This window comes from Cladophialophora psammophila, assembly GCF_000585535.1.
Source record: "Cladophialophora psammophila CBS 110553 chromosome Unknown aczJe-supercont1.10, whole genome shotgun sequence".
NCBI classification, from domain to species: domain Eukaryota; kingdom Fungi; phylum Ascomycota; class Eurotiomycetes; order Chaetothyriales; family Herpotrichiellaceae; genus Cladophialophora; species Cladophialophora psammophila.
In genome coordinates this window covers 197,229-214,914 of record NW_006912931.1, presented here as the reverse complement: position 1 = coordinate 214,914, position 17,686 = coordinate 197,229, and the positions used below count along the sequence as shown (strand labels likewise).

Here is a 17,686-nt window from a genome sequence, read left to right as displayed (position 1 = left end):
CTCCATCTGCATTCGCAGAAAGATTCCTCCGAGCCCGACGTCAGCCTTGGTCAGCCTTGGTCAGCCTTGGTCAGCCTTGGTCCAGCCTCGCCTTGCCTTGCCTAAGTACTATATACATCTATGGGCGTTTACCCCTTGGAAAATTACGCGCATATGCCCAAGCTATGAGAATGGTAGATGCACTTCTCTTTGTATAAATATATTCCTTGAATGTTCTCTCAGTTTTGCTTCTCGATCACCGGATGATCTTTGCTTATTGCGATCACGGCGACAACTCGCTATTTGTCGGGCACTGTGCTTCCACCTGGCGACCTGCTCTCAATGTGACAGTCGATAGATTCTCTCTTGTCTTGCTTTAGGCCGTAGCTCATGGTTCATCTAATCATTGTTGGGCGTCTGATCATTTAAAACACGCTCAAAGTCTCCTTCGCTCCACCAAAGTGGAGGGCAATTATCATCAAGCCTGCCCCTTTTTGCCACTAATATCACAGCATCGCTTTTACCTCCTATTGTATCTTTCTGGGCTCGCCAAAACAGCAAGCGCGGTACTCTAATCAGAAGTATTGCTCACATGAATATCGTGCCCACAAGGTCGAGAAGCGATGAGTACACTCCCAAGTCGCAAAAACACGTCAAACTCACCTTTTGTGTGCCTGTTGTTACATGGTCATCTTGACATCCTCGACTGCCCTCCCACCTTCACTCGGTGGGAGCGTATCGCTTCTTCTCTCAGCCATGCTGCCGCCCGCGCTCTCCTCAATCTCCATCTTCTCGTCAACAAGGGCGAGCTGGGGAGGTTGCTCCTGCTGCCGGTCCACCCTCCTCCCCAACTTCTCACACCAGCCCTCTGCACTGACAAGGGTATCGTTGACAACTCGGCTAACTTGGGTCATCATATCCAAACCTTCTTGTGCCAAGACCATGACTCTCCTTCCACTTCTGACCGCTTCGGAGCTCCCTGCTCCCGCGGCATTGGCTGGGTCCTCTTCACCGCCTACCCTGTTCGCAAGGCTAAAGCGTTGAGGTAGACTGATCAGGTGTCTGTGCACCAGATCTCGTGCATTCTGCGGTAATGCGCCGCCTGCGTAATTTGAGACGATGCCCACCACGTGCTTGAGTGTTTGCAGGACATCAGCTTTCAAAGCAGCGATGCGGGCAGACAGAGCAGCCTGTCTTCTCTCCTCTTGAGTTTGAGTCATGTTCGCCACTGACATGGTGGGCGGCTGCTCGCCCGGAGTGACTCCTTCATCCCATCTCTCAAGCAGGTTCTTGAGATTCTGAATGGCTTCCCCGAGTCGGCCGTTAGCCCAGCGCAACCAGCTGAGACAGTATCGTAGACTTCGGATGGATTCTTCACTCATGGCGATCCCCAGGCCACTTGTGGAGACCATGAGTTGTTGGCGCCAACCCGGTGGCGGCTGACGTTCATCATGGGGTTTGAGAAGAGCCTGCTGTTCAGTGTAAGGCGGTGAGCGGTCGCCCGGGTTGTAGGCAGGTAGAGAATCGGGATAACCCATCTCGGAGCTGGTTCGGTTGGTGCCATCAGAGGCGACGTCCGAGTAACCCTTCTCAACATCGGAGGGTTTACTCGAGGATCTTCCGTCGCGCTTGGGTTGTAGTGCCCAGCGCAGACCCCCTTCAACACCCGATATTCTGGCCACAGTCCCTGCGATCGGCAAACCAACATTCCTCTCGGTCCATTCTGCGCCCGGAATGTAAGATTGAGTGGTCTTGTAGGCGGACAAAGAGCCGTTGATCAGAGGCCTTGTCCAGGGATATTGGCTTGTGAACAGTCGAAGGAGGGGTTCAGGCTGGTCGGAGTCGAAGGTGGTGTGAGACTGTACGAGTGTGGGAGGTTGTGGCTGCCGCTGCTGCTGTTGGGATTGCCTCGGAGAATGGTATTCTGAGGGGATCACATGTCAGATGCCGGCGCAGGCGCAGGGGAGGCCTTTCCGGGAGGGAACTTCTTACTCTGAGAGAGATTGTTGAGGGTCTCGGCAGCCTCCATGTCTTCAATCGACATGCCCGAGAGCACACTGCCCGCCCTTGTAGACCGATCGTCGGATCTCATCATGTCAATGTCGATGGAGGCGCGCATGTGAGAGTCGGCGGAGGAACGGTGGGCCGACAGCGGAGGAGAGAAGGGCGGAGGGACAGCGTAGGGCGGGTTTGGCAATTGTGAGTCCATTGGGGCCGAGGGCGGGAACAGTGAGGTATGTTGAAAGGATTTGGGGATGGTAGTCGGTGAGCCGGTGAAGTTGGGGGCAGCAAGGTGAAGGACTCCTACATGGTCGGAGAGGGTGAAGGTGGCTGCGGTGAGATGTCAAGTGGTATGTAGCAGTGGCTCAGGAGGAGTTGAGTTTCAGGTGAGTTGAGTGTGAGAGAGAGAGAGAGAGGGAGGGAGAGAGAGAGGAAGGGAGAGAGAGAGGAAGGGAGAGAGAGAGGGAGAGTGAGTGAGTGAGTGAGTGTGGCAGCAGAACACTGGGTTCTCAGACTGCGGTCAGTCGGTCGGTCGGTGGGAGGAAGAGTACTGGGGTACCCAGTAACTCGGTCCTGGGAAGGAGGAGAGTGCAGTGAATGGCGATGATGATCTGCTACGGCGCTGCTTGGAATCGAAATCGATCACATGCTCCCATGTTTTTTGCTGCTTGCAACAGCCGAATTCCCACTCGTCCTTTCATTCCCCCGATTGGCTGACAAACTGTTGAATTCGTGCTAGGTACCTCGTGCTACCCCGACTTGCCCGACTAGAGGGTGACCCTGTGCTTGCCCTGTGCCCTTGGATTCTTCCTTTTCCCTTTTGTTACTCCTGTCTGACTGGCTGCTCGTACTCCGTTGGTACTACAGTACCCAGTACCATACCACCACTACCATGAAAACCTCTTATTAATCACGCTTAGGTAGGGTCCCCAACCCTTACGGTAGTGGTAGAGGGAGAGGGTTGTCCCTGTTTCTCTTATCTGTAGCATGTGCTTCGATCCCGATCGCCACATGCTTGCTCCTTGCGTGATCTGCTATCCGTTCTTATGTCATCTCCACTCACTGCAAATCGGTCGTCTGGGGCAAACATGTGCTCTTTTTCTTTCCTGATGCATTTGGTCCCCCGTCGAGATCTCTTTGGTGCGCAGCTCTACGGAGCCCTCGGAGATGGTCGGAGGCTGAGTTCGTTGGTCCGTTTCGGCAAATTGTTGATCCGAAATAACCACGAGTCACGAGCTACGAGCGGTGACGAGTTACAAAAGTAGAGTAGCTCCTACTAATAATAATGATGTTGCTTTCGATTGTTTTGTCCGTCTTAATCTTGTTAACAACCTGAACGAAACTTATATGCCCCGGAAACAATGACACTCTGCCTTGGCGTTATAGGCTTCATCCTTTGTTGAGGTAGTCTTGTTTCCCTCTCAAACAGATTCTGGCGTGTTCCCTAGCCTCGGACAAGGTGCGCTGCTGGGTCGACTTGTGATGTCTTCTCTAGAGCAAGCCACCTCGTCAGCCTCGTTTTCTCAAAGCTGTAGGCTGAGCCGCAGGGACAGATGCCAGGTGGAGATCCTGGAGATCCTGGAGATCTGTACCCGGTACTATGTATCTCTCTCGGACCAATCTACGAGCTATCAACAGTCGATAAATGCCACGCACGGCTACGCCCCCTTCCCGGGCTTTTTCGATCTTGAAAATATGCAGGGTTCAATCCGGCTTGAGTATAGCGTGTTTTGATCAATGAATCCGAATCAGAGTAACCTTTCATTTGCTCCGTTCATGATCACCCAAGGTAGAGTGGGAGCCGGGTTATACATGGCCCGGAAGACTAGAGCCGATACCCCAAGCTGATCTCCCTGTCTGTCTGTCTTTCCAGGGTCCAGCTTCCATCCACGCAGACACTGCCATGGATACCGAGCAAGGAGTGAACGAGCTATTTGTATGCATGGGGGAATGAATGTGAGAAATTCGGTCATCTGTTGGGACGACACTATGATAAGAGCACCAATCCGGAATCACGGCACCCTGTATCACCGATGATGGTGCTGACAAAGGCCAGCACAATGAGGTATACATATTTTCACACCAAATGCAGCAGCTTGGGCATCTTCCACAAGATCCCCCAGCCGCCAAACACGGTAGAAAGGCCAGTGAAGATAATGAGGGGACCATAGGATGTCTCGTACCCGGCTCCACTCGCCGAGGACGAGGCCGCGCTTCCGGCCTTGAGGAGTGACACACCAGCCAGACCACCGCTCACGTATCCGATCCCTCTCGCGCCGTTAAGGAGGCCATACAGCATTCCCGTGTCGACGGCCTCATTCCGCTGCGCGGCCTCGTGCTCCAGCTCGTTGATGATGCCTCCCCATGTGGCGCTGTAGCCGCCGGCGAAGAAGCCAAACGTCATGGAGAACAGGACCAGCAGCGCCATCGCCCCTTGCGACGTCAAGCCCCAGAACAGGAAGGCCGACAAGGCCGAACTGACAGCTGATATCGCAGTCACGGTTGTCGCCGACAGCGGGCAGCACTTGTTGTCGCTGAGGTAGCCAAAAAAAGACGATGAGACTATTCCCGGGAGATTGAACAGTGTCAGCAACAGTGTGGCCGAGGTCTGGGACAGCAGCGTGACTTCGTGAGCATAGGTGCTCAGGTATGTCTGCGGTATGCCGTATCCGGAGCTCTGTAGGATGGTGGCAATGCTGTAGATGTAGAAAGTCTGGTGTCTGAGGAAGTGCCACGGAATCTTGCGCGAATGATGCGCGCTCGAGGTTATGGTTGACGGAGGAGTCGGGATCAGGAAGATCGCAAGCACACTTGTCCCGGCCGCAACGGCGCTCCATATTCTCAGTGTGGATCGAAAGCCGTATCGATCGAGCAAGGCGCGCAGCAGAAATGGACAAGCAGAGCCCACAATGTTTTTGCAGGACAAGACAACTCCATACGCGACGGCCCGATTGCCCGTGTTGAACCATTCCCCCAGGGACAGAGTGGTCGGGCTGTAGATAAGCGCACATCCCAGCGCTGCTGTGACTCCTTGTGTCGCGACCAGATGCCAGACATCGGTGCTAAAGGAGGACAAGAGAAACGAGACACAAGTGAGGGCCGCGCCGCAAAGCGCTGCGATCTGCCGTCTCCGCGCCCATCGTCTTGTGAAGAGAGCAAACAGGAAAGGCATCGAGAGGTACACGACGCCGTTGGAGGTCGTGCCGATGATACCGGTGGTTTCACTACTGCCTGCAAGCGTCCAGTTGCCCGAATAATATTCTTGGAACACGCCATAGTTCATGGCAAACCCTGGCGTTTCCTTTTGTCAGTAGAATCCTCAATCAGCGTATACCCTCTAGCCCGTACCCCATATCGGCAGCTGCAGTATCGAGGAACCCGCGAGAACACAGGCCTTCTGCCTACTTGACGCCCACTGTCGTGAGCGGGCATGGTCGAGGTTCGCTGCGTCGTCACCGATGGCGATATCTTGAGGCCCTGCATCACCGCCGTCTGATGGCAGCGACTCGCGTAGTAGAATGCTTTCGTTCGGTGCCATGGTGAATAACCTAACTGTGAGTCCGTGGAGAGTAGACTGTCGATAATAACCGGGCACGCGACATGTTGCCTTTTAAAGGAATGGCCTGCCAGAATGGGTACATGATTTGCGAGGGATTTTGTTGATGATCCTTACCGACAGCGGGACACTGGCGGTAGCCGAAGGCCTAATTCTCCATTGTTCGGCTTGGTTTCCTGCGCCCTATGAGCAAGGAATGGAAGACGGCTTGACGGATATCTCCATTGGAAGTCGATCAGTCGTGGGCATGGCAGCAACCCGAAGTGTGCTTGATTCTATCCCGCTGGCCAGCCACTCTTCGGTGTCATCCTCGGTCGTATTTCCGACTCAAGGGTGGTTTAGATGCTGGCGAAAGCAACGATGAGGCAGTCTCCCTATTATCACCGACTCCTTACCGTGTAGCAAGCGGTCAGCCGTATGATTTTGTACCAGCCTCTAAGTGCATCCCGCGGACGTCTCCTTTGAGATGTCTCGCGACCAAGGGGCGAAGATAGGGAAGCAGCAATATGGACCACGAGCAGGATGAGCTGCAAGTAATCTTTATTCTGCTCGGCATTGCGGTAGATCAGCTACATAGCGACGGGTCCCAGCTGCTTGATACCGCCGCTAAGCAGGCTGTAGCTGTGCACAATTTAAATCAACTTGACACGGGTCATGATACCCGCTGATTCGAAGTTGAGAAATGTGACTGAGCAGGCAAGCCCTCCTAGGGTGAGTCGTGCCGAAAGACATCGAATACCCGTGGAGCTGAACAGCAAGCTCACTTCGATCTGATCGGGTCCTCGTCACCTTGGTGAGCAAAGAGTTTTTGCAGCGTTGCGTCCTGAAGCCCAGGACAGTATAGATACTGCTCTTCCACTTCTGAGCTGCGCAAAGTCATCAAACTCAAGTTCCTTCGCCAGCTTCGCGAACTGCGTCACAAAGTGATACGTCACCGGCGCAGGGTCTGTGCCCACAATGAACCTCTACTGCATGAATATGCCTTCGAAATATGCACCTAGGGAAGAGATCCAAAGCAAGTCGAACCTCCGAGTGGAGATAGCAGTGTCGGGGGACCTTGCGCGAACTTCGTCTAAGCCTTTGAGAAGCTGCGTGTATTTGCCCTTGCTCAGCGGAAAGGGACCCTTTGTGTCAATGGTGTTCTTCAAAAATACATCTGTCAAAGAGCTGCATGGCATGGATCAGGCAGGTATCGAAGCTCTCCTCCACAGGACCGCTGGCTGGCGGAGAGTCTTCGTTGGCATATCCATCTTTCCCTCAACCAGGTCGCACCAGTGGTAGACAATCCTCGCGCGAACGGCAAACTTGCGGAAATGGGACCATCAAAAGACCTGTTCCACTTCGTCAGACTTTGATAAATCGTTCTTGACCTTGTGCTCTTCCACCCATAACAGCTCTCTATCTCAGCGAAGATGGTCCTCTGCGTTACTGATGATGTTGTAGGTCTTCATATATATTAAAGGGGAATGCGGATGGTGGCAACGACAAGGTTTCCCCAGAATCAATTCTAGCATCCGTCAGTACCAATGCAAACCTCTGCTTAAACCATGGCCTAGGGTCAAACTCCGCCGATTCAATTAACGACTGGGTCCGCAACATCATGGCCAGGCCAATAAGGGCGTGGGTCATCATCCCGGACTCTGCATCCGGAAGAGGTTTCAATCCTCCCATCATATCAACGAGTTTCATCGCCGCAGAGAAGTGCATATGAGCGTCCCCGAGATTGCCCCGGTAGATGTTACTGGCGGTGAGCCATACAGCTGCACTCCTCACGTTCGCTAGACCCTGGCGGGGCTGCGAGGTGTTCTGTGCTTTGACTAGCTCTTGAAGGTCTCTTAGAGCGGAAGCGGAGTGCTTCTAGCAAGGGTGATCAGCTTCGGGTCAAGCGAAGCGGATTGGTTCTGTCGACCTATCGAGTACCACTGGAAGCATGAATACATAGCTGATGAAGGCATGAATGGTCGCGGCGGCGTCGATAACATTCCCGATCGCCGGCGCCCGGCGCCTGGCTTCCAGCATTTTTGCATGTTCTGACGCATGGTCACGTCCGAGGGCCACGTCGTGACGACTTGCATAGCTCGACTCCACTTGACAAGGGAGTATTCCAGGGGAGTAATCGGCACCGCGCTGCTGTTAAACGGATCAGAGTTTCCCTTGTGCTTCAGGATATACATTTGACCTTGAGAGCGGTGCGAGTCCCCATGTCGTCTGACTCGGCTTCTTCTACCTCCCTGAGCTCCCGCCTGATCCCCTGGGGACGATCCGTACTAGCTTGACCCCTGACCTTGTTGACATCTTGACCTCCGGTTGTTTGTGTGTGACACGTGCGCAGCATGAGAGCGAGGTTTGCTTCTGAGCAATTCCTGTGCACGTAAGCTGGATTGTCTTGGATTGCTATCCACAAACGTTACGTTGGTGTACTCCTGTTGCATGTTTAGGAATCATGAGTCAAAGTAGCATGTATAAATGTCAGGGATGGATGCAGGGAGGTGTGTGGAAAGTGCCCCGGAAGGAGGACCAGGGATAAGCGTCGAGCATTTGTGCGCTCTGACAGCTTTTGGAACACGTTTTTCATGGCGAGATCTAGATGCAAAAGCAATCATGCCAGTTGTATGTAAGACCTAATTGCACATCCCCGGTCGCTTCGTGCAGCCATCCCGACCGTCATCACGAATTCGGTTCATTGCGGACGGAGAGAGGTACCCTGGTCATCATCAGAGGCACTGTAGTGGATTCGGCGCGTTAGAGGCGTGCAGTTCCGCCTGAGATGTTTGCATTTTGGTTTTTCTGAATTCAGACGCTGCATGACCCTTGCGATTGCAAGGCGACGACACCCTGACTCGGACAAAGACCAAAAGACAGCGGAGGTGTCTAAGGTGTCTATTGCACTATCATCAAGCATTCACTTAATCAGCGTCGGCAAAAGGACCGGCCACCGAGCGGCTGGGTTCCGGTCAGGCTTTCTCAAATGAGGGGCCGCTTTGTGGCTTGCAGACCACTAGCATTGGCTAGAATATTTGCCATGCCTGGAACGTGTTAACGCACCTTTTGTGGAAACGGAGATAGCCTCCCAAAAGTGCACAATCTAGGCATCCGACCTAAAACTGGTCTGCTGGAGCAATAATTGGTGCTGGCGGCGCAGGCGAGCATCGGAAGTTGACGGAAAAGGTACCGTTCATGGTGACGGCGACGAGTTTGGCGTCAGCTGTTCGCTCCTCCAGGTCCTGGTGACTTGTTCTTCCATTGACACAAAATCGTCCTCTTTCAAATCCTGTCTCTCCATGTTGATGTCGACGCTGATATCGATCAACAACCAAGCCCGTAACGCCGTCGTCAGACGGATTCGCAGATCAGTGTCCAGTAACGCAAAGATCTTGAGACTATTCATCTCATAGGAGCAAATATCGACTTCCTTGAAGACAGCCTCGTCCTTCTTGAAGCACTCACTATAGCATTGCTCGCGGACCCAGTCCACAATAGACAGTGCGGAGGTTCCCCCAAGGGATTTTGCGGAGCTGGCATCTAAAACAGATTTGAGCTTTTCCAGGAATAAGATCTTGTCGGCCAGATTGCTCCTTCCAAAGCTTGCCAACGTCATATTCATATCGTAAAATAGCGCAAAGAGCCCTGCTTGATAAGTGAATCTCCATTTGGGATCACACGTGGCGTTCGTCGTCTCACAAGCATAAGTCGAGAAAAGCGTTGACTTCTTGATTGTGATGTAACGGTCAAGGAGAGAGTGCTGTGATGCAGATTCTGTAACATGCTCCTGGGGAAGAGTTTGACCCTTGTGGCTCCCTTCGGTCCTGATGAGATAAGTCGCGCAGGCGTGACGGATCAGGTCAGCATGGTTTTGCTTCGACAATGCCTGTAAGCGCCGCAAGCTGAGGAAGACCATGGTTTTGATGGTTTCAAAATCGCTGAAAGACCTTATCTTGCAAGGCACAGACACGTACATTCTCTTGAGGGTCGAGAGTGACAGCGCAGTCTTGCCGATATTGACGACGAAATGTTCTAGGGCCCCGGATCGTTGCAATAAAGCATCCAATGCCTTCAGATGTTCCATAGCAGCTTCTTTGTGATTCATGTAGCATTCAGCCGATATGGCATATCGCAAAGCCATCACGGCTCCCTCGAGATCAAAATCGGCATTGTTTAACAGCGATCTGAGCATCCCATAACCGCTTGCTCTACGTTTCAAAATTGAATGGCTGAGAATGAGCGAGTTTGGGGGATCGTTTACTCGTTTGGCCATTTGCTCTTCAGCTATAATGAGAATCCAATGCAGTGCCGTGCGAGATTTCTGTATTGACCGAGCCGCGGGTACTCTTTGCGGGCAGTACAGGGCGTCCTTATGGAACCCGAACATCTCAGTTTGTAGGTCGGTAAAGTCTTCACCAACTTCCAGTTAGCAAAGCAATGAAAAAGGAAAGAAAATCAACGAAGAGTGCACAACGGTTTGGCAAAAAAAAAAAAAAAATAATAGGAGACGCACAATAATTGAGAAGATACTTCTCATACATGTCAATAGAATCACCGAGTTCGAAGATTGAACCCAGAAACCCTATTTCAGGTGATGAGCAGAAGGGGTGATGCTCTCCATCCGAATGTCTTCTAACGATTTCATTGGAACTAATTTCATCCTCTTTCTTGAAACGACGAAGGTCGACAGGATCAGATCGGTGCCTTGTCAATTTGTTGCTCTTATGCGTCCCGGACTCCGTTGACCCAGTACTGCGGCGGCGCCCTGGCAACTCCACATGAAAAAGGTTGTTCGATTTTGCGGCTTGATTGGCATTTCGCGATGGATATGAAGTGGCATGCCCGGGAATGTCGCTGGATGGGCGAGACCCTTCCGTCTGGGGCCCTTCTAAGACAAAGTCGACTTGCAATGGTGACGGCTGTTCGAATTCATTTATCAGCGATAATGTATAGTGATAGAGCTGAGCGGACAGCTTTCAAAGGTGTAGTGGCACTCACAGTCCTACTCACGATAGCAGAGTTGTTGTTGTTTTTTCGACGTTGATGTGAAAACCGCGCGACGTGAGAGTTGATTCGGGACAACCTTTTCTTGCTCGGACCGCCATTCTCGCCCTGACCCGTCTCGTTCACGAAATGGATAATTCCAGACGGCATTTATTTGGCGCTGGACTGTATGGAGGTCATGGCGAATTTGGCAAAGAGGCTGAATATCAAATTCAGGATTCGTAGAAGGGATCGGACGATGGAGAGGGCCAATTTTTAGAGTAACCACGTGCGGATGGACAATGCTGTCCACGGCCAGCCAACAGGAAAGAAGGGGTCAAGATTCACAAACACTTACAAACATTACCCCTTTCGGGTTCTACACAGCTGGAAAATTAACGGCAGACTTAGTAATCCAGGTTTCTCCCCGTTGAACCAATTGACCGCTTCTGCGACTATGCTCTTAGCTGCGTGTATTGATCCTTCGCCGGGTCGGTCGAAGAGTTCCTCGTTCTCTGCTTGCAGAAGACTCGTTGATGCCCCTCCGCATCGATTACCATAGCCTATGAGGCAAGGTTTCATCGGAAGAGTGCGGTGGACATCAACAGGGTCGTCGGGTGAGGTTCAAAAGCTGCAGACAACTACATGCAACAGACAGAGGTTATCAGTGCTGCTGATCCCACATCTTTCTGCAGGTGAGACAAGTTTGGTCGGCTTTCGGCTCGTTTCGATCTGACTCGCGTTGAAAAGATGGAGGTTCCCCCGGGGGGGAAAGGTCTCCAGTCTAATATGTGAATTCCCTCAGCACGCATCTGGGCGGCCACATCCCCTGCCGAACTCCATAAATGCCGAGCGAGGACCCTTCAGCGTTTTCGGGCATAGAGAATTACCTAAGGAGGCGAAGAAGATGAGGAAGCGAAAGCCAAAGCGGAGGAAGGATTCAAGAGTTGCTGCAAATGTTCAAATTTGAGTGTGCCAAGCCTCACGTGGCGGTAACCGCTTTGGGCAGTTCGGCACCCATTCGTCAAACTGGGTCAGATTCCACGAGGTGCAATTTACTAGATATTTGTACTACGTGTGTACAGAATACACATGGGCAATATCATTTTGCCTTACTGTCTGTGCTGTCCTATCACAGTACCTGGGGAAGCCAAGAGAAAGGAGGTGACGGACTGTCTGCCTGATCCTTCCGTCGCCTTCAGATTTCCGGAGCTTGTTGTGTTGCACATTATTGATTGGCACCCTGCACCGCCTCGTAAACAACTCCAAGGCTGCTATATCCTACCTTCCTACCAGACCTTAGGCATAAGAGCGCCTCCTTTAACAAGGAGGTAATTTGCATACAATATAATACAATAACTTCGGCAATCTGAGTTGTGCTATGCCGGTTCTTTGTAGTCGTAGATGGTTAGCTCATTAAGGACATAGGCATTCGATTTGTTTGGCTATCGAATCGAAGTCTCTCCTCCTCCCCTACCCGGAATTCGTCGACGTCGCCCTGCTTCAGCACATAAAATTGTCTTCTTTAGCAAGTTTCCGCTACATTGCTGGAGCTATCGCTATCGAGATGCCAGCGTTCTGGTATTACATTGGTTAATCAGTCTATTTGTCTTCTCTCTGAGAGAGATCCTTACCATTTATACATGATTTTCACTGTAAGTAGAAGAGTTCTCTGACGCGTTCCATCTATATTCTAGATCGTCTCACCGATACAGGGGTAAAGACATTATCTCGGATTGGTGTTTTGGAACACTCATGTTGACGGCCTGGACTCGGACGAGCCATTAGGTCACTGTGCTCACTCTCTGAAAAAAGAGCGAAGCGACGAGATTTAAATAAATTGATGGATGGAGTTGTTGAGCGTCTACGAATGAGTACCGGACACCGGCTAATAGGTTGATAACGCGCCAGACGTTCCTTCCGTATGTCACTCCCCGAGCCAAGTGACTTTCATTCAGAACTGGTACATTCAACTTGTCCCCAGGTCTTCTTCTCATTCTCAATGTTATCGACTCTCTCGATCCGAGATTGTTCCACCTCATCCTCATGCTTCTTAGTGGCGTCCGCGCCCTGTCCATGGCTATAGATTTGACGAGGAACGTGACTGTTCAGTAAATGATCATAGTCGCGCAGGCACAAAGCAGCAGCAACACCGCAGAAGTTGACTGGAATCGAGGCGTAATAAATGTATGAATAGGAAACTGAGCGGGCGTGGAGAAGAGCGTCGATAGCCGCTTGCTGAATCTCGGGTGTCATTCCTGGAACAGCGCTGAAAGCTGCCACGGTGCCGGCCGCAGCGGCCTTGAGCAAGTCAGCAAGTGATGACTTTGGGAGACCCGCCGCAAGAGCAGCTGCCGGCACCTTCGACGCAATCTCCGCCGGCAGTTTGTTGTTCAAGATGGCAAGGTATATTGTCGCAAAAATGGAGCCCAACGTCGTTCTGGCCAAGAAAAGAATTGCAAAGACGGTCCCAAGATCGGCATCATTGGCTTCCATTTGGACGAGGGAGACCGGAATCAGCTCGAGGATACCGCCGGGAAGCGTTGTTAGGAACGAGAACGCCGCACTCTGTCCTCGATTGTACTGATTGCTTGAAGCCAATGCCCCGGAAAAGGCCATTACCATGGCGGCCAGCACCACTGTCTGCCACTTGACATGTTTGACAATTGCAATCATGGGACCCCACAGATAAATGCCTCCAATGATGCCAAAAGCAATGGTGGTCGACAACCACGCATTTTCCTGCCAGCCGGTCGCATTCAAGCCGTAGATTTCAGCTACTTGTGTGGGCCAAATGATACTTGGAGCGACATAGGATATTCCAGAGATACCACAGATAATGACCAAGCACGTAAATCCACGTAGGTCCTTGAAAAAATACATGGGGATGAGGGGATTGGCAACTCCAGAGTATATTTCTGAGGTTGTGAGCACGTGTTGATGGCGGAGGACAACTGATCTTACCGTAAAAGACAAATACGACCAATGTGACTCCTCCGACGATAAGGAGACTGAGAATCCGAGCTGAGGTCCAAGGGAGAGGAGAACCGCCTGCAAGGACACTGGTCAGAAACTAAGCCAACAAAATAGCAAAGTATTCATACCCCAAGAAACGCCTAGCAGAAACATGGAAAGCCCTGCAGTCATCAAGAAAATGCCAACAAAGTCAATCCGCTTTACTTCCTCCGTGATTGTACGTTTCCCGCCGTGAAGTTGCTGGAAGGTCGGGGGGTGGTAGAAGAAGATCTGCAAACCGGCCGCGGCTCCCATCATCATCAGGTAGGTGTAATAGCACCACCGCCAGCCAGCGCCAGTGTTGACAAGTCGCAAGGCTGCCTCGGGGTCAATCAAAAGCCCGTGGCAAAGGCGAACGGGAACTTGGTAAAAACACTCACAGATATAGGCCCCAAAGCCTGTTGTCAAGATGCTGGGGATGACGCAAAAGGTGATACCCAGAAATTTGTACCTGTTGGGACAGATTTCCCCTACTGTCAGGCCGTAGCAGGTGTGGACACCGCCCGAGAGACCCAGCAACACATTTGCTCCGATGAGGACGTTCATTGTTTTGGCCGTGCAGGCGATGATACCTCCAACAACGCCTATCACAGAAGCTCCGATCATGAAGTACCGGCGTCCAAATTTATCGGAGAGCCTGCCAAACAAGATAATGGAGACAGCACAAGCTGCAGTCCAAACGATACTAAATAGGCTGGCGTTTTCAGCATTACCTATTCGAAAAGTTAGCATCCGAGGGAGGCTGCAGTGAGAGAAGGATCCGGAGTTGGGCAGACCAAGGTCTTCACTGATATAGGTAAGGACAGCAGCAGGGGGACTAAACCCCCAATATGCTGCCACGGTACCAAGAGAGATCCCAGCCACCGCCGACACAAGCCTTAGCAGATACCTGGTATTGAATTTGGATTGATCCGTCGTCAGGGCTTTCGAGTTCTGGTAGTCGGCGATGGTGCCGGCATCACGCTGCGCGTGCTCCAGTTCGAGCCGCTGCAGGTTGGTTATTGCCTCCTCTCCAGACTCCATGGCCGCTGATGGTGGTATGAAGCTCGAGCTTGGGCAACAAGTCCAGAAAGCCACAAACAGCGTACCGAAAAGCTGGTGGACAAGCAGAAGGGTCCCTCAAAGGGATGAGAATTGCGCGAGCTTCGACATGGGCATAGAAATGATTGCTTTATACGGTGCAAGGCGGAGACGCTCCTTGCCTTGCGGGGCCCCGCAGCCTTGAGATAGCCGGAAAGGCTAGTTACCTGTAAATGGACTTTTGCGGTGTGTCAGCGACCCATGATAAATATTCGGCTTACAGGACTTGTTGGTGGTTGGGGTCAGGATACCTAGGATTGGTCGAGCACAACCTCGGCACGCCAAATGGATCCACCTGGGCTGTAAATACTCGCTATGTGTTGAGCATTTGATGAGTTGATATCGGTGTCCAGCGGCTGCGTGGGTGAAGAGTGTCTTTCCTGACAGTCCGAGATTTGAGTCAGTAAAGTGCATCCAGCCTCCTTGGGGGCCCAATGCCGGCCACCGTTCCTTTACAGCCGCGTATAGTGGTTAAATCCGCCCACTTTTGTGGCCATCCGAGCAGGCAGACTCATCTACACTTGTGGATCGCTCGGTCTTCTTTGTGCTTTGTTGAGATATTCATGAACTAATGAACAATGCTTGAAGCTCCAGCGCAAGTTCCATGAGACCTCTGGCAGCGAGCTTCTGGATCGTGTGTATGAAAAGCCCCCCTTAATATTGATGTCTTGCCTCGCATATAGAAGTGCCTCAGAAACGGCTTCGATCTCCTACACCGAGATATGCTCCTCTTCATTCAACATTGCCAAAAGACATCCTCGATTAGACTTGGGGATCGATTAGGACTGACATCGTTAAAATGACAGCAGTAACAAATTTTCCTGCACCAATCCCCCAGTCTTTCCCCGGCTCCAAACATCTCAATGATGTGCACGTCACGGACACAGAGGTCCAGCCAGCCCACCAAGAGGTGAATGGGTGCGGAACGGATTACATGATCAAGGAGCAGTGGCATTCGCAGCTTCGTCACCTTCGCGTAATCCATGTCGGGGCAGGAGCTGCGGGATTGTTGATGGCATACAAAATGAAAAAGGATTTTGAAAACTACAGCCTCGTCTGCTACGAAAAGTACACTTGGCCTTGAATTGCGAAGTGGTGCGGTTGAACTGGCTAAGTCCCGATTTTAGGAACCCGGCAGTTGGCGGCACGTGGTTTGAAAATCGCTACCCAGGCTGTGCTTGCGACGTGTGAGTGCTACCGTGTTCATTTCTTTGCCTGCGTAGCTGATGGAGAGAAAGACCAGCACATGCATATACGTACTCATTCGAGCCAAATCCGAATTGGTCAAGTTTCTATGCCTATGCACCGGAAATACGGCAATATTTCCAGGAATTTGCCAGCAAATACGATCTGATGCCCTTTGTCAAATTGAATTCCAGAGTTTTGAACGCGGTCTGGCAGGAAGACAGGGGCATTTGTGAGTGTTATGGTCCCTTGTGTAGAGTACATGTGAATCTAACTCATCAAGACGAGGTCAAGATCGATGTTGAAGGCCAAATTGTGCGAGACTGGTGTCACGTCTTCGTCAACGGGACCGGGTTTCTCAATAGTTGGAAATGTGAGGAATTTGTCCGCCAGGAGCTGGACAACTTCTTTAGCGGCGAAACTGACTGAGGTCCTTTGGCAGGGCCGAAAATACCAGGTCTGCACGACTTTGGGGGCAAGCTAATGCACAGCGCCTCTTGGGACTCATGTTCGTTGATGCCAATACCTGTTTTGGTACTACCGGCTCTGCTGACTTGCCATAAGCATACGACTGGACTGGAAAAAGAGTCGCAGTCATTGGCACTGGCTCTAGTGCAATCCAAATCGTCCCTCGGATTCAGAAAAGCGAGCCTTTCCTTCCTTTTCGCTATTACGTGCTGACCCTTAGTAGCTGCCAAACACCTGGTCTCATTTATGCGATCGGTCACATGGATCTCACCAATGGTTGGCCAGGCGGCGCTTGACGAACAGAGAGAGCTGGGGAAGGGTAACGTGCCACCTAACGCGCAGTACTTCTTCTCGGAGGACGAGAAGGAAAGGTTCCGTGACGATCCCGAATTCCACCTTGCCTATCGCAAGAAGCTGGAGGCGGCGGTGAATAATCTATTTGAGATGTTCTTGAAAGATACCGAAACCAATCGCGAGGCGGAAAGAATGATGAGAGCTGAAATGCACCGACGAATTGGTTCTGGCCATGAAGAGCTGAAGGAGAAGCTGATTCCGAGTTGGCCTCCGGGATGTCGTCGCATCACGCCCGGAGATGGATACTTGGAGGCATTAGTGCAATCCAGTAAGAAATGCAGACAACCCCTCGGATGAGATGGACGGCTGTTGTTGACTACATGGCAGACGTCACGACTGTGCACAAAGAAATTGCAAAAGTGGTTCCCGAGGGCATCGTGGACGAGTCGGGCCATCTCCACGAAGTCGATCTTCTTGTGTGTGCCACCGGATTTAACTTGGCATTTGTCCCACCCTTGTATGTGTGCCTTCACAAAGTGACAAGAGCTCTGCTAAGTCGAATGCAGCGAGATCAAAGGCGTCAAGGGTGTGAGCATGGCCGACGACTTTAACCCTGAACCGCAAGTGTATCTCGCTACCAGCGTGCCCAAGTTCCCCAATTACTTCGTCATCAACGGTGTGCGCGGCAATTGGGCGGCTGGAACGGCGCTTCCCTCCCACGAGGTCTGCGTCGAGTATGTCCTCCAGTGTGCGAAGCGGATCCAGGCCGAGAACATCAAAGCTATGGAAGTCCGCCAGGAGCCGATTGATCAGCTGTACCAGCACATTGACCTCTGGCACGCACGGTCCGTTTGGGGCGCGGACTGCAAGAGCTGGTATAAGAACAACATCGTCGGGGGAAAGCTATGGATTTGGGGTGGTTCAGCACTACATTTTATGAAAACCATAAAAGAGGTCAAGTACGAGCATTATGAGTTTCGCTATTTCACCAACATGTGGGAGTATTTGGGCAATGGACAGGTCGAGGCAGAGATCAAGCATGACTTGCCAAACTTGACGCCATACATGAGGAACAGTGATGTCGCCTGGACCATCAAATAGCGAGAAAGGTGTTCCAAGAAAGATGGCCTCGCCATATAAAAG

The 17,686-nt window shown here is 51.8% G+C and overlaps 5 protein-coding genes across 5 annotated transcripts; 1 reads left to right on the top strand and 4 right to left on the bottom strand.

The window, feature by feature from the left end:
* Positions 1-659: 659 nt before the first annotated feature.
* Positions 660-2,098, bottom strand: A1O5_06790 (uncharacterized protein; the record flags this gene model as incomplete). The annotated part of the gene is made up of 2 exons (XM_007747381.1): positions 660-1,903; positions 1,972-2,098. The coding sequence occupies 2 exons, from the start codon at positions 2,096-2,098 to the stop codon at positions 660-662; spliced, it is 1,371 nt and encodes a 456-aa protein (XP_007745571.1).
* Positions 2,099-4,057: 1,959 nt separating this feature from the next.
* On the bottom strand, positions 4,058-5,518 carry A1O5_06789 (uncharacterized protein; the record flags this gene model as incomplete). The annotated part of the gene is made up of 2 exons (XM_007747380.1): positions 4,058-5,271; positions 5,329-5,518. 2 exons carry the CDS (start codon positions 5,516-5,518, stop codon positions 4,058-4,060), a joined length of 1,404 nt encoding a protein of 467 aa, XP_007745570.1.
* Positions 5,519-8,711: 3,193 nt separating this feature from the next.
* On the bottom strand, positions 8,712-9,905 carry A1O5_06788 (uncharacterized protein; the record flags this gene model as incomplete). Its single annotated transcript, XM_007747379.1, has 1 exon — positions 8,712-9,905. One exon carries the CDS (start codon positions 9,903-9,905, stop codon positions 8,712-8,714), a length of 1,194 nt encoding a protein of 397 aa, XP_007745569.1.
* Positions 9,906-12,451: 2,546 nt separating this feature from the next.
* On the bottom strand, positions 12,452-14,539 carry A1O5_06787 (uncharacterized protein; the record flags this gene model as incomplete). The annotated part of the gene is made up of 5 exons (XM_007747378.1): positions 12,452-13,419; positions 13,466-13,552; positions 13,606-13,833; positions 13,897-14,229; positions 14,293-14,539. 5 exons carry the CDS (start codon positions 14,537-14,539, stop codon positions 12,452-12,454), a joined length of 1,863 nt encoding a protein of 620 aa, XP_007745568.1.
* Positions 14,540-15,530: 991 nt separating this feature from the next.
* A1O5_06786 (uncharacterized protein) lies at positions 15,531-17,644 on the top strand (the record flags this gene model as incomplete). Its single annotated transcript, XM_007747377.1, has 9 exons — positions 15,531-15,664; positions 15,724-15,783; positions 15,835-16,013; positions 16,065-16,154; positions 16,224-16,289; positions 16,346-16,486; positions 16,557-16,871; positions 16,931-17,060; positions 17,110-17,644. The coding sequence occupies 9 exons, from the start codon at positions 15,531-15,533 to the stop codon at positions 17,642-17,644; spliced, it is 1,650 nt and encodes a 549-aa protein (XP_007745567.1).
* Positions 17,645-17,686: the final 42 nt, after the last annotated feature.